The sequence below is a fragment of the Cinclus cinclus genome, chromosome 2, assembly GCF_963662255.1.
Source record: "Cinclus cinclus chromosome 2, bCinCin1.1, whole genome shotgun sequence".
In the NCBI taxonomy this organism is placed as follows: Eukaryota; Metazoa; Chordata; class Aves; order Passeriformes; family Cinclidae; genus Cinclus; species Cinclus cinclus.
In genome coordinates, this window is record NC_085047.1 from 92,029,225 (window position 1) to 92,045,715 (window position 16,491).

General features: G+C 38.2%; 1 protein-coding gene across 2 annotated transcripts in view; it reads left to right on the forward strand.

Moving 5' to 3' along the window:
- GRTP1 (growth hormone regulated TBC protein 1) overlaps nt 1–16,491 on the forward strand; it is a 34,846-nt gene that overhangs the window by 13,600 nt on the left and 4,755 nt on the right. For both annotated transcript variants that reach the window (XM_062487973.1, XM_062487974.1), the window contains exons 4-5: nt 1,788–1,912; nt 3,651–3,747. In XM_062487973.1, coding sequence (XP_062343957.1) covers nt 1,788–1,912; nt 3,651–3,747 — 222 coding nt within the window. The remainder of the gene's footprint in view (nt 1–1,787; nt 1,913–3,650; nt 3,748–16,491) is intronic.

Consider the following 16,491-nt stretch of genomic DNA (forward strand, 5'->3'; position numbering starts at 1 on the left):
AAGCCTTTTAGCTTCTGTATGTTTTTTTTATCTCTCCATCCCCTAGCCCTGAACTAAAATATTGTTACTAAATGTAGAGGAAAGTTTTAAATCCTTCATAAAACTAGGGAAGGCTTCCTCTAGTCCTTGTGGGAAAAACATGCTCTGTAATCAGAAAAGAAGTTGCAGCTGATTCTCTCAATTGCAGGTTGTCAAATTGCAGATGATTTCAGTTTGAGTAGTCCCTGCTTTGTATGTGATGGACTTTTCTTACTTTCCCCTCACCCTTTCTCTGCATAGGTGAGGAAAAGAGACATGGCTAAAATTCAGCATTAATCTTTTCTGTCATATTCAGCATATACTTTAATAAAAAATAAATTTTGATTATGCAAATACTATGCTGCATAATCTTCCTACCAAGAAGCAGCAAAAGAAATTTATTTATCCTGTAATTGTCTGTTGTTCAGGTCCTCTTTAAAACTGTCTTTTTCCTTGTGTTTTTCTTCTTGTTCACATGAGAGGTGAAGTGAAACATTTTCCTGCAAATGATTTGTTCCTTTTAAAAGGAAGAAATAGCAATTAGTGTGATAACTTCTTCATGTGTGTGATTTCCACTACACTACTCATGATTTTTGGGAGCTTTCTTCCTTTGGTTGCTTACAGCTGAACTTTGTGTCAAAGCTGTAACAGACTTCTTCCTTTATGCTGGAAAAGGCTGATAAAAAGTGATAATTCTGAGGACATGAAGATCTGTACAGAGGTGCTGTTACTGAAGTCTGTTTTCAACTTTAACCCAATTTGTTGTTGTTAAAAATAACCCAAACAACTACTCATATTTTATTAGTAACTTGGCTTTTGAAAAATCTGCAAAGTTACTTTTAGATGTTTAAGTTAGAGAGAAAAATTCTATTTAGAGATCAGATGCACAAGTCTCTGCAAGTGACCTTGGGTTCTCTCTTTATGGAGTGAAGCAGGCCAGAAATTAACTCTGCCTGTTTCTTTCCAACAACTAAGGGCTGTTTTGGGGTGACTAGCTCCAACTTGCATGTCTGATTTTTAGACCTTTGTAAGGAGAGGTGAGTCCTACTATTAATGTTTGGTCTGAAAGAAATTAATGGTTGGAAATGTCAGTAATTGCATACTCCTTACTTGGTTAAGCATTGAGCTTGAAGCATTGAATGTGCTCTGTTGCTTGGTTATCAGAAACCACTCCCATTCTTGATGATCTTGCACCAGTAAAGACACAGCTCTTCTCATGATCGCATCGTGGAGAAAGTTAAGTTTTAAAAAGTGGTTTTGAAGTGGAAGTCAGCAGCTGTGGGAACAAGTCTGGGGTTTTTTGGCTGCTACTGTTTGGTAGAAGTTTGCCAATAAATAAATAAATTGAAAGTTCATCTGATTAGTTACAAGAATATGCTGTCCTAGAAGCACAACTCATTTCATGCCACTTGACTTGATACATTTGGCATGTCTTGTGTCTGCTAGTCTAAATACCAGCTTTGCTTTCATCTAAGCCTTTGCAGTCAGACATGGAGAGAGTCCAATCTGCAGGAGAATTTCTTTAGGCCTGCTTGAAATTGAAATTGGTACACTAATAGGATTATTCTTTCTAGGAATAGATTATCCTTGAATGCAAGTGCCCTTTTAGCCAAAATGGAGGTAAAGGCATTTTTTAAAATTAATCTGCCAAAACAACAGTTCAGTGAACCATAGTGAAGCTTCAGCTGTACTTCAGAAGACCTGTAAAAGCTTTTTTGGGACGTGACAAAGAACAGCTCTTAAATTTGGTCTTTTTCCCTTTTGTCTAGACATGAACAGAACATTTCCAGATAATGTAAAATTCCGCAAAACCGCGGATCCGTGCTTGCAGCACACACTCTACAATGTATTGGTCGCATATGGGCACCATAACAAAGCAGTAGGATATTGCCAGGTATGTAATCACTGTTTTGTAAACTATGCTGCATTTCACCAGTGGTAACTGTTCTTGTCCATTTGAATGTATGTTTTTAGAAGCACACCCACAAACTATTTCTGTTTATGAACTGGCCCTGGGAGGTTGGGGGGGGAGGGGTAGGGTATGAATAGCTTCAGGCAAATTCTAATTTCCTTCTGAATTTCTCAGTGGCTGTTCTTGTAGCCAGCTTGATCAATTTGGTTCCATACGTTAGCTGCAACATAGGTATTTTATCACGTGTGGTTGCATGAAGAGTAGTTGCTTTGGAGAACAAGAAGAAGCAAGCTTGCCTTTTCCTCCTCCTGCCATCTTTCCCCAAACAGTCCTTGGTATGTACAAGGCATCATGAGATCTCAGTTTCCTTTGTTTTCACTGTCACATTTTTCAAAGTACAGAAAGACCAGCATTAATGTGGTGTCATGTACTTGGGGGCTGGTAGCATTTATTTAGTGCCATCTCCCAGTATAGACAACACAAGTAGGAAGAAAATTTCTTTGAAATTCAACCTCATACTGCTTTAATGGCAGCTCGAGAAAGCTTCTGTTGTCATGTCAAGTACTGTAAAGTTTCCTGTGGGACACAGAGAAGGTAAGTTGATTCATGAGAGTCTGACAATCAAGGAAAAAAAAAATCTGTCTTTAAGGATCTTAAAGAAGCAGGCACTGTCATGAGCAAAATGTGTTTTCAGTTCACTTATTAAGTCTTCTCCTGTCTCCTCTGCTTTCTGAGCAAGAATCTGTGTGCTAACATGGAGCTCATTTTAGCTGAGAAAGTTAGTGTAGTAAATACAACTACTCAGAACTTGAAAGAATATGAAACAGTATTTTTTTAAATCTTGAGAAGACTTAGAGGGATTTAAACCTACACTGAAGTCTCAAAACAAAAAACTAGTTTTCTTGTGTACCCCAACTAGTTTTAGTACAGGAATTTTCTTCCATTCTTCAAAAGATGTGTAATTTCTATTGTTTTCAGTAATATGTAGTTATCAAAATATAATTTTAATATTTTGATAACAGAATGGGTAAAATTATGAATACTCACTTTTGCAAGTGTCAGGTTTCTATGTAGAGTTGGTTATACACAACTTATAAACCATAATAGCTTCTACGTGTCCAATTGTTAATAAGATATTTTGGTATTAATGGGCTAATGAAAGAAGAACACTTAAAAAACCCTTTTGTGGGTTCTTTGCACATCTGGTCTCCTCACAGGATCAGTGATATTATATGTATATGTGGAGTACTGGAGATATTATGGAAGAAAACTGTTTGTACGCAGCCTTTGGATAAGTTAGGCTGTAAAAGCTGCTGGAACTACAACATTTTACTTAGTGTATTTGGGTCAGACATTCTCCTCCTGCAGCCTCCCTGTCTACTTGCAGGATTGTTGTGTTTGTAGTGCTCATCTAATACAGCTGTGTTTGGGTTCTGATCAAAGCAGCTTTCAGTTGCATTGGGCTTTGGAATTTCCAAAAAAGTAAAATTGAAAGCATGGACTGCTAAGCTTTCTCTTTTAATTTTCCTCTCCTTGATCTTTGTTAATAATTCTTGTTAGCTGTTGTCATGCAGGTTTACCAGGTTTCTCAACCAGTGGCCTTCATTACTAGAATTAATATGCACACTTTGTAGAACTGTAGTAATTGAGCCCTTAATCAAAAGAAGTAAGCTGGAAACTCTTAAGTCCATGCATTTTAAAACCCTTCTTTCTATTTTAGGGCATGAACTTCATTGCTGGATACCTGATTCTTATTACAAAGAACGAAGAGGAGTCCTTTTGGTTGCTAGATGCTCTTATAGGAAGAATATTGCCTGGTACGTTATAAACACGGTTCTCTTCATATACTGGAGCTTTGCTTTTATCTTTGCATTCTTCTCCAGTTGTAGGCAGTATCTGCATCTGGTCTGTTCAGTAGTTCTCAGAGTTCCCTTGCCTGCATCTCTGGGTTTGCAGGAGGTGTTTACACAATCAATTTTGCCCCATGTATTAGCTGAACCTCATTGCATGTGTGAGCTAGTTTAAAACCAGAAGCAGACACCAGGCACAGCTATATTTTTTTCTCCTGTGAAAGGCAATTGGGGATGTTTTTTTTCTTGGGATTTAAATCTGGAGGGAGAATGGTTTTATTATGAATTCCCATTAACATTGCACAGGTCTGACTACAGACACACCTTTAATGTAGCTGAGGGTCTCATTGAAAGAGCAGTAGAAAATGGAGGACTAATTCCTTATAGGCCTAGTTTTGTTTTTGCAGAGATTTTTGTCTCAAATGGTTGGAGGTGGAATTCAGTATTACACTGTCAACTAGGCACTGGTCAAGGACATCAAGGTTTATTGAAACTTTCACTTTTCTTTCTGTCCATGTTTAAGATTAAACAAAAAAAGAATTGTGGTTCCCTATTGAATAGAAAGACCTTAAGAAATAAAGAAGAATAGCTCAAAGATTATTTTCATGCTTTTGACTGACTGTAAGAAACTTATTTTCCACTGAATATACCATGTAGGAACTTGGATTTTCCTTATGTGGAAACAGTGGTTGGACTTTGTTTCCAGACTGAAAAAGTAGAGACAGGCAGGGAATGAGCTGTCAAATCAGTCTGCAAATATTCAACATTATGCAGCCTTGAAGTTTACTTTCAAGCTGTAAAAATAGTCTAAATAAATCAACTGTCTATTACTTTTGTTCAGCCTTGAAAGCTCTAAGCTATGCAAACAGGTAGGAGACAGGGCTGCTGTCTGCCCTGGGACCTGCCACTGCCTAGCATGGGTGGATATCTGCTTTGACATCACTGTGTCAGGGATAAGGCACTCGGTACAAGGCAGGTTTATTGTTATGCATGGAAACTCTTGCTGTTAATCCTTTCAGTAGCCTTATGCACTTTTATTTGAGGAAAAGGAGGTAAAGTCAGAATTGTGTTTGTTGTTTATGGCAGGGAACCTCATTCACTTTACCAGGAAAAACTTCATTTTCAAATATGCTTCTACACTTTACTGATACTTGTGGCATAAGTTGCTCTTATTTTTCCCCTCCTAGCTGTTGATTTTATCTTAGGTAGGTAGCATTGATGATAAGAAACTCATAACATGAAAGGCAATTACTCTGTATAAAGGAGGTGTATACTTACTCAAGTTATAGGTGTATTTTTACTTTTCTGTAACAAGATTGTTGTTGCTGACTTTAGCCTGCAGCCTGGGTCCAGCTGGGCAATATGAATCTTCTATATAGTATAAATATTTGTATTGAATAATGCAAGGTGTTATTGACAGGAAACTTGTTGCTGATGCTTTCTCCCCCTCCCATCCCCTAGATTTTTGAAAATACTTTTATCCCTTTTATTCCCACCACTCTCCTATATAGTTGGATTTTTATATTTATGAAAGTCAAAGCATGACAAATAAAATAACTGGCATAATTTCAGTGAAATACTGTGTGTGCATATGTGAGAGAGAAAATCAGACAGACCATATTCATAAAGCAACTCACTCAGGTAAATAATTACTGCCTTTCTCTTAGTGCAAGGTATTGCACATTTCAATTTTAAGTTCTATAATTATAGAAGCAGAGAAGCACTGTACCTTTCAAGATCTTGTATGTTTTCCAGGTCTTCAGAGGGAAGACTAGGAATCAGTGCTAACAGTTGGGTGCTAACAGTTTGATTAGCCAACATTTTTCCATTAGTTTGGTTTCTGATTTGGTTTTCTTGATTTGTTTGCATTATAATATACATGTTTTCCCCCTGTTGTTGCACCAAATATGCCTCCAGGTCATGTCCTTATTCTTTAGTGTGTCCTGTCACTTCCAGTTAAATCAGTAGGACAATTTAGAAATCTATTCTCTGCCCTCTGCTGTGTCCCTGTGGGTGCTTCTTCCCCTGCCCACTCGAGTTTAATTACATTAAACAGACACTTCAGAACTATGATGCTGACAGTGGCTTATTTTGGTCAGCAGATGAACTAAGCCAGCCACAGATCAATGTCATTGATTGAAAAATGTAGGGTGTGACAGATGGGAACATTCTGGGGAAGTGACAGAAAATGGGACTCCATCAGTAAAAGTTTTCTGGCTGAATTGTTCTGTTACATCCAAATGGAGATAACACAGCTGGAAGAGAGCCAGCAAATTAGGCTGTGGTTGATTGGTAAGAGGAGTTGTGTGCATGCCTTTCCTTTGGTTGAACATAGTACTGCTGGGTACAGCTGGGTGAGGCCAGGAAATTCCTGCTTCTGCTGAGGGCAAGCCCATGCATTTCTGCCTGCTGTCTGTCAGCTGCTCAGACAGGGATTTGGAGGGATTATCATTTAAACACAGCGAGGGGGAAGAGAATTATTTATTCAACTGAAGTTTTGGGTGTTACCAAGTTTTTTTTTTTATATTTCCAGGCTCATTCAGACAGATGGGTGGAACAGACAACATTGCTCATAAGAAGCAGTATAGATTCAGTTCAAGTACAGAGTGGATGTACCTGCAGTTTGTACTCAGTGTAGCTCTGATGTTTCTGTTCTGTTTATCACTCTGATTCTTGTTGAGAAGTTTTGGGGATTTTTTTGTGGTGTTAAGGAAAGAGTGGGGAGATTGCTTTAGAAAGCATGGGGTAGGTAGGATCTTTTAACTGTGGCACCTCAATATGTAAGTAAAGGAGTGTACTTGTTATATTTTACATATTTCTGATTTACATACCTGTGATTAATTGGTGATCTTATGAGTAGAAGAACTCAACAATTTGGTCTCACTTTAGCATGACAGTTATGCTTGTATATAGAAGAATAATCCCCCCTCCCACTTTGAGTGGTTCTCAGTCTGGAAGCAATTGTGTATATCAACCTATACTCTAACTAGTCTACTGGACTGTTATACTGGAGTTACTCTTACTGAAAACTAGTTGCATTTCTCCTGTGGTTAAGAGAGGTCTCATGGGTTCTGCACTGCCCCATTCATGGCCAATTTGATATCCTTTTATTCTAGTGTCATTGCCAACTTTTGGGGGTGAGAAAAGTCCCCCTCTCTTTTCATGTGTTTGTAGGATGCAGTCAGTTAATTTCGGAGGTTTTTTCCTATGGCTATGCTCCTTCAGTCAAACTCTTCTCTTGCATGAAACTTTTCTGTGTTCCTGTTTTAGCCTAATAGTTATTCTGTGTGCTTGTTCCAGTTTGAATTGATTTTTAATTTTTTTTTAAACCTGATCACAATGGCACATTTTTATTTTCCATTGGTGAATCAGCTAGTGCCTTGTGCAGTGGTTCTTTTCACAGTGGCAAGTGTTTTGCTTAAGAGAGAAAAGCTGTAGGATTTCCCTTTTTTCCCTAGTAGGACTCTGGTTTTGATTTGTGATCCATAATAATGCATGTCCTATTCCTTCTCTCTCATTGTCCATAGATGTATTTTCCACAGCATTTAGGAATTCATAACACCTTTTTTGCTTTTTTTCAGCAAAAGAAATTTGCACATTCTTGTTCTTATTTAAAATGTCATCATGTATCTTACTCCAGTTTTTCCTCGGTTGCTTTGTTGTGCTTAGTGCATGGGTCAGTATCTCTTAGTTTAGGGTTGTCAACAAATACAGCCTTTTTAAATTTTTTTTTTCCAATGCTCTTAATAAAAGTCTTAAATGTGGTGTAGCATTCTTAAAGAATCCATCTAACAATCTTCCTTTAATCTCGTTACTTTTTAGCAGCTTCTTATTTTTTTTTTACCCACATGAACTGCCTGGTTTATAAAAACTTAAGAGCAGAGTTTTGAATGATGAAATAATCACCAAAGTAGTAGATTGCACTGAAGTAACTGGCGTTAGCTGCAAGTGCACAAGGTGCAAAGCAAGGTGCCACTTTGGTGTGTAGTGTAGAGACTGCTGGTTAAGGCAAGTGCCTGCATGCTGAGATAAGATACCTCCCATGTTTGTTCAGCTCTCTGGCTTGTAATTGTATCAGCCAGAGACTCCCAGGTTGCACAAGAGATTAGGCACATAAGAGACATGAGTATTTGAACTGAATGGCACCATAGCTACACATCCAACTCTTGAATATTCTTCTCTTTTGAGTGATTCATGTTATAACAATCTTTCCAGTCCCATCATACAGACTTGCAGGTTTGAAGGGAAGGACCACTTGGGAAATGCAGAAGGCTGTACTAAGCTGTAAAGTATTTCTGTTTAGACTGTTTGCTCTTAACTGCAGTTGAGTCTGTATTTATTATGTTCTTAGGGCTCAATTTATTTAAACACCCTAATTGGGTATTGCCAGGGAACCTCTGAATGCAGAACTGACTTGGCAGCTGCATTTTTTCACACCTGTATCTCCAAAGAGAGTGGAACTCTTCACAGGAAGCATTTGTATTTAGCTGTGCAGGTAAAAATCACTGCTAGACGTAAACTGAGCTGAATTTGCAGCCTGAGATGGGGACTGCTGTGATAAAAAGCATTTCTTTTGAGAGAGCAAACTTGAGCATCTCCAGCATGTGCTTTTGGTGTGGAGAGCTCCTTTCAAGGCTATGTGTGATGTGCATGACACCATGTTTGCAAAGTAGTTTTTGACTACTGAGCTTTTTTTATATCCCCATTAACCCAGAAAGTTTCAGTGGATTGATAATTTCTGGGCTGTTTCTTTATCTTATTCCTCTGGCAGCACTCAGCTATAGGTCTGTGAGTTGGAAGTATTCTCACTCAACCATGGAGTTCCTCTGTGACTGCGTTTGATGCCAGAGTGGTGTGCCCCTCTGGCCTCCAACATCACATCTGGTTCTCAGAGGCAGGAGCATTTTGCTCGTCAGGTGAACAATTCAGAGTACTGAAATATGGGACTCTGTGTTTTATTGTTAACGCCTGGCCACGATGAAAGCATTAATGTTTGAGCATTAGAGGTCAGTTGAATATACCTAGGAATTAAGCATGCAGTGTCCTGTTAAGGTGAAGGTGGAAGGAAGGAGTCATGTGCCTGTATTTAGAAACCATGATAAGCCTGAAATCCTCATTACTTACAAATCTGAACTGCTAGGGGATTTGTGAGACTCGAGCAAGCAGGAAATAAGCAACTGATGGCTTTTTTTTCTTTAAAATTACACAGGTATTTATAAATTTGAAATAACTTATTTACTTTCTGTATCATATCTCTCTCCCACCAGTTGCAAACCTCATCAATAAAAGAACAATCTCATTATTTAGTAGGTGTGTTTTAGGTGGCTGGGTAGAACTCCTACACTTTTGTGTGAAACAGAAGTTTGCTGTACATGACAAAGAATACCCATGCTGTCAGCCTTACTTTTCTGAAGAAATGTGTAGCAAAAGCACCCATATTGTTTAAAAATGCTGAAGAATATTGTGTTCCTTTACATGACTCTATTTACACTGGAAGCAGGACCTATTCCACCAAGAAAAAGTCAAGAATGCCTCCTTCATTTTGACAAGCAAGCCTTTTATTGATGTAATTTGATTATGTTGAACTTAAAGTATCTTCAGTAAGGCATCCATGGCACTACTCTGTGTGGGACTGCAGCATTTACTGTCTGTGCAGATAATGCTATTTGCTTGTTTATCTACCCAGTAAATTAAAGTTTCATTCCTTTCAAAAGCCATCAGTAAAATGACTTGCCAAATGAAATCTTAATTCAGATAGGACTGATCAAAGGTAGAATTCTCTGGCTGCATGTGAAGGAGGAAAGCAGGTAGAGTGGCATAAACAGAAGTGTGGGTTTGGAAGAAGAGGTCATGGGTTTTTTTGACGTGGAAGAACCAATTAGTGGCCTAACCTTAGTATGCAGCACACAACTTAGTTTGTGCTTTATATTTAATTAGAGTAGCCATGTTGGAGGGATGTTCTGTTTTTTTCTTTTTAGTTGGGTATTTTTGTTTGTTTTATTTTTTGGGGTTTTTTTTAGTTTTATCTAGTAGCTTGAGTTGTGAAAGCACTCATGTGCACATGTGGTATTGAAACTATACTTTTGACAGAGCCATCTCCAAGAAAAAGGGACTGTGCTGTTCTACCTGCAGAGTTAATGCAGTGAAGCCACAGTGATTTTTTGGGTTTTACTTTCTGATGATCAGCCAGGGCTCTGTATGTTTTGTATTTTAACTTGTAAATCCTTATAAAATTTATTAATATGCTTGAAGTTATCGGTATTAAATACCAAGACTCATAAAACTGGAATTATAACTGGAAATCTTAACTTTCTATACAAAAAGCCAGGTGATGAAATAGTAATAATTCTTCCCAGTGTGGCCTTTCAGTACTTGAAGAGAGCTTTAGAAAAAAAAGTGGAGAGCAATTTCTTACAGGAGCAGATAGTGATTGGACAGGGGGAAATGGTTTTACATTATAATAGGGGACACTTAGATTAGATATCAGGAGGAAATTCTTTACTCAGAGGACAGTGAGGCAATGGAACAAGCAGCCCAAGAAGTTGTGGGTGCCACATCCCTGGAAGTGTTCAAGGCCAGGTCAGGATATCTGAGAGGTCCCAGACTTGGTTTGGAAAAGCAACCCTGCCACCACTGCTAGTAGTGCATTCAAACTGTAAATCAGTGTTATTAAAAACACTAGCTATATTTTTAAATTAGAATTTGAGTTGTCCTAATTTGCAGTTACTGCTTTTTTTTTTTTTTTTTTAAGACTTTCTCCTATTATATTGAAAAGCCCACAATGCCTGGTATGTTTTCTCTATGAAGTGGTTAATTTTGCTTTTAATTTTTCTTTAATGCTACAAATAACAGAGGTTCCTTACAGAACTCCGTTTTTCTAAGTAGGATTTATAACCATTTCTTTCATGTCATTTCCAGTTCTTCAGCTTTCTGCCTGAATTGTAAATATCAGAGCTGGGTGCAGTTTTGTAATGTTTTGAGTTATGTTTCTAATGTTATGAGTTTTCTCAGTTTTGCTAATGTTATAATCAGAGGTGATACTCTCTCTTCAGTAGTGAATATATCCAAGGATTGCTTTGCCTTTTTCTGAGCTAAGATGTGTTTGCTCTGGATTTAGTATATTTGCAATTTAAGATACTGCAAAATTGAGGGTTTTTTTCAAAAGTTCAGCTCCATTAAGTGTTGGGTTTTCAAAAATATGTCATAGTAGAAAGAAACACTGACAGCAGGCTTTGACACCATTTCAAATTATAATATAATGCACATTCAGCATAGGTGGCAACATAAAGAATGTGTTGGTGTAAGATGTGCTTTGGGAGTAAAGGAAATTAAATTAAGAAAATCATGTACAGTGGTAATTTTTGTCTACCTTTGAGAGAGATGCTTAGAAAATGCAGCTTTGGTTGCATTTCATGTGTTCATGTTCAGAAGACTGGAGTACTTTACTGTGATGTCAGTTTATGGCTAGTGGAGAAGTCTCATTTATCTTACAGTTCTAAAACCTACTGCTTCAAGTATAAAATTAATTCTCTTGTTAGCTTCTTCAAGCTTGAAATAAGAGGATTGTGGCTTTCATTCCCCTTCTATTCAGACCGAAGTGTTAGATTGGTTTCCTTTTTCCAGTGCCAGATGAGAGCCATACATGTTGGCCCAGCTCTCTTTTAAGGTTTCTGTCCCAGTCTCAAGTAATGTGCTCTGCTCAGTGGTCTCTATGGTGCAACTGTAGCATTCTTGTGAAGACCTGAGGAAAATATAACACTGGGGTTCCTCTTAAGCATGAGAGTATATCTCAGCTGTGTTTTGTGCTGAGGTGTTAAGAATAATCTTGCCAGTGCAGTCAACTGATAAAATACCTATTCTTTCTAACGCTATGGAATTAAAAACAGATCCAGGAATCCTTATTCAGCTGAAGTAATCAGTCATTACGACTCATTACACAGTTGTAAGCTTTTTTTTTATTATTATTTTAAAAGTTTGTTTCCTCAACAGGCATGATAAGCAGTTGTAGTTTTCAATACTTGTTCTTGAATTTCCTCTGCTTTGAGGAAATAGGTGATAAAAGTCTGTCAAAGGGTTCTGTGAGTTAAAAGCCTTGGCTCCTGGGATCATCATCAGCCCCATAAGCTGCAGACTTCTCCAAAGCATGCAACTCTTTAGACAGGCACAGTTCATGGGGTGCAGAGACTGGAGTCAGGCCAGGCTGCTTGGAAATTGAGTGGGGAATATTGTGTGTGTACTGTCTGTTGGTGTCTGTCAGCTCAGTGATACTGTGAAAAAAACCACAATCGACAAACGGAGCTGTTCCAGCAGATATGAAGAGGGGAGAGAGGGAAGAGAGGAGAGCTGGCCAACAGTGTTCTGCTCAGTTGTGTCTAAGCTGTATGAGAGTGGTTTGGTATCTATAACTTCAAGCTGGACTAGTTTTAAATGACACAAATGTTTCCATTGAGCACCACATAACAGCTGGTATGTAAATAAATAATTAACATAGCCAGTTTCATTCTGTGTAACTAGGATGTCTGAAAGTTGTATTTGTGTTTTCCAATATGCTGCTAACTTCAGTTCATTTCTCTGAGGGGCTACACATGAAGTTTTTGTTTCTTTGTATTTCATCTCTGCTGTCTGTAATGTCTGCAAGGCTGACATCTTTGCCTGCCTCTCCATTGTCTTTCTAATGAACAAGCATCCTTCTTCAGTTTCCAAATGGCAGGTAGCTACTACATCTGCTCAGAAGCCCACTGTGCTCTGTGAAATGGGAAACCAAAGGCTCTTTCAGCTCCCTGGGATCTATTTTCCAAATCTGGGACCAGAAACAAAAGATGAATACAGGCAGATGGCATTATGTAGAAACAAATACTGCCTTTTTGTGCTTGCTGGAAAGGTGTTAATAGTAAGTAATTTCTCAAGATATATTACTCTAAATTTTGTGTAATCTCAACCAATAAGGACCTATAAAATACTTGCATTCCTATTTTTAAGATAGTACTGCCATCCAAAATAAATTTGGTTTCCTTATGTATACTTACAACTAATGTTCAATTGTGAATGGTACAGCTGATGTTGGTTGTGGTGTGAGTTCAGGACAGTAGTTCTCAGTCAGTTTAGTTTGAAGGAAGAGATAAAATACAGCTTGAGCCTGTTGGGGTTGCTTGGTTGGTTAGATGTTTTTTTTGTTCCCTGGAAAACTAGGAATTTGTGTTTTAAACATATAGTAGTTAAGAGGTTTTAGCTTGCCATTTAACCACATATCTGCGGGATATCACTCTTGCCAGAACACCTGCAGGGGTCACTCTGGCCTGATACTTCAAAAAGAACTGGCAGTACTCTTGGGTTTCCTCCTTTTCCTGTTGTGGCTTCCTGATTTCTTCCCAAATATAGGTTGTTCAGCTTTTATTATAAGGCTTAGGATGTAGATACTTGGAAGACACAAAAGTTATATTTTTATTTCCACCCCTCCTCCCCCCCTCCAGATCACAGATGCACATCATGGAATCTGTTTTGGGTTTGATTTGAAATGTAGGAAATGTAGAACTGAGTGCTTTTCATGAAGTTCTGTTTGTGGCAAGCTCTGAATTTTCTTGCCTGCTCTACTTCCCTCTTGGATTCCAGTGAGGTCTGGTAGCAAATGGTATCTTCAGCAAGGAGAGATTCTTGAATGTTGCTTGGTGGTATGAAAATGAACTATTTCTGCTACTATGGGAGGAGACAGAACATTATCATCATGTCACATATACACACCCACCCCACTTCTCATGGACATTATAAATATATTCCTGTGAATAAAATACTTTGCATTGCTTAGTCTGTGAGAAAAGTTAAACCAGCCAGTTTTTAACTTTCCAGTTGGTTTGGATCTCCAAGACAAAACATTCTGTCCCAGGCTGGGCTGTGTAGGCTCTTGAAATAATAGAAATGCTGGAAGATAAGCAGCAGAGCTGAGGTCTTGTTTGGGGTATTTTTGTAACACTTAGAAATTTAGTTCCACTAGGAATATGTATATTTAACCTGACATGGGCACAACAGACTGGAAGGAATTTTTCTTTTTAACTTCTGTAGCTCTTGACTTCTAGAAATAATTTAAGACTATAAGAGTATTGCTTCTTAAACTTTTTATTTTTGGAACCTCTTAATCTTTTTGTAACAGAGAACAAGGTCATAGAGTCCGTACAAGCTTTATCCTTATTTCCTACAAATCTTATTACTGCTCTGGAGCACAAGCAGCCAGTTATGTCTTAGTCCTGGATATTCTGGTTAGGTTCAGAGATGTGTTAACTCTTGTGACAGGGAGACAATAAAATGTAGTGTTAGGAATGCCTATGCCAGGACAGGTTTCCAGCTCAGTGACTGTATGCCACAGGCAGTGCAGTGTAAGTAACCAAAAGCCCTTTGAACAAGGAAAGAAGTCCCTTCATGTGGTCACCTGTGTTGTACAGTAGCAATAAAGTAGCTAGCAACTGGTCAAGCTGGTTTTTCCTGTTTGATGCTTGACTCCAAGAGGAAGAAGCTGATGATACCAACAGAGCCACAGGGCTACACTGCTGTTCAGGGTCAGGACTTTGATGAGGAAGGATCAGGATGAAGTCCATGTGGGATGCTGCCCACATGGCCCTCTGTTACATTCTCGGGCACTCCTAAACTCAGCAAGCATCCAAAATCCATAGGCAGATACTTGGAACAACAGACTGGGCAAAGCACACAGGTAAAGCAACAAAGGGAAAGCTGAGAGAAAGTACAGAAAGCCTTGGATCAGTTGACAAAAGCACTTGAAAATGCCAAGTTGCATATTGAGAAACTTGATTTTCATCTAGATATTGTTCTGGAATTTAGTAATCAATTAATAATACAATATCTCATTTGTTGCCTTCCAGAAAATGTGATGAAAAATAATATAGTGTGTGATCACCTGAAAATTATTACTTCCATTTGACCATTTGAAGAAATAAAGGAAACAACCTGGCTATGTGTTTTTTTCAGGGGAATGATATTTTGTCAGACGACATTCCTATAAACCACCTAGATCAACAAATACACAATATAGTTAGCCTATTTTTTTTAATTAGTAAGTGGTAGATTGGGATCAGTTGCTGACTCAGGTTTGTTCTGAGTCATCAATTGCACAGTATTTTGCCAGACTACTGAGAAGGGAAAAATAATGAAGATGCTAATTAAATGGGGATCATGCAAATCTAGAAATTTTAAATAATTTGTAAAGATATATAAGGAATATAAAGCTAATGTGTTTCAGTGGTAGATGAGTAAAAGTAATTGCGCTGTATTTTGTGAAAAACAGCTTTGTGGTGTGGGGGAGAGGTAGGCTTGTGTAGACTTGGTTATAAACAAGGATATTTTGACTTCTGGGCAGAGCAGCCAATTATAAAATATTAGGAAAGTAGGGCACACAGTGAGGCATTTGCAGCAAGGGAGAGCTGCAGGATTTTTGCTGAGGGGACATTTTCAGAGGGCTTAATGGCTGGGAATCCCTAGTAAATAAGAAGGGAATAGGAGAGCCATGTATGTTAAATGTTACCAAGCACTTAGGCACTGAACCAAGTTACAAAATCGTTTTACCTAGTGAAACCAGATGTGGACTGTGAAAGGTGTTCCTTATAGGTGATCTGTGGCTAAGTTTTGCAGAAATGAGGTCCTCCAGGAATGTTTCCGAAGGATTTGGAAATGTGGCTTTCCTAATTTGAGAAGCTAATTTTATATACATACATACATTTATGTAGAAAAGCATATATATACAGGAAAAATAAATAGAAAAGTATAATTACATATTAATTATATGTAATTATAAATAATATTCACATGAGCTATAATTAACACATAATAATTACATGTAAAATATCTTGAGTGCAAATTCTTTTAACCTAACTTGTGTTGTGAACTGGCAGCTAATATCCTGAAAACCTCTGCTACTCAGTTACTGGCATTTGCATAAATGGTTAAACACTCCTGCCACTGGCTCTGCAGCAGCGCTGGGCTGAACATTGCAGTGCTGTGTACCAGGGCACATGGGAGCTGCTCCTGCTCCACGAGGAACAGCAGGGGGCTGCCCCAGATAGATGAATGGATCCTTTTTTCCTCTCTGTCCAGTAGTACAATCTAACAGACTTGAATGAAATTTTAATTTACACCAAAGCTTCCTGGCTGCTTCAGTAATTTGTGGAGTGACATAACCATGTTTACTGTCTGTTAACTTTTTGCTTCCCAGTTCTCAAAGAGCTGGGTAGGTGTCTAGTTGTGTTCTTGAGATCCTGACATTTACTTTGCTGTACAGATTAAAAATAGCAGCTGCTGTTGGTTTCAGTGTATCAGATGATTGCAGCAGAGGAGAGTGAGTGTACTGCTGTCCTTCTTCCTGAGGACATTTGCCAGTGGTAACCTGACGAAGTTTTCAGTACTCACATTTCAGAAGCACAAATAAAGAGGAAAAAAAATGGTTTGTGAATGTATGAGAGGAGGAGGAAGGATAGGAAAGGGAAAAGGCTTACTCTGTTACTTGTTATTTGAGATGTGATTAGATTTCACTTGCATTAACCATCATTTAAAAAAAAAAATATGTACCCAGCCAATTAATGCTACTGCAATCCAGCTCAAAAATGAGCACAGCACTAATACAACAGAAGAGAGGGTTTTGTGTTTGCTCTCAGGTCATGGTGTGTTTTCAGTACACTTTTCCATGGGGTTACTTGTGTTTTAACTGTTGGA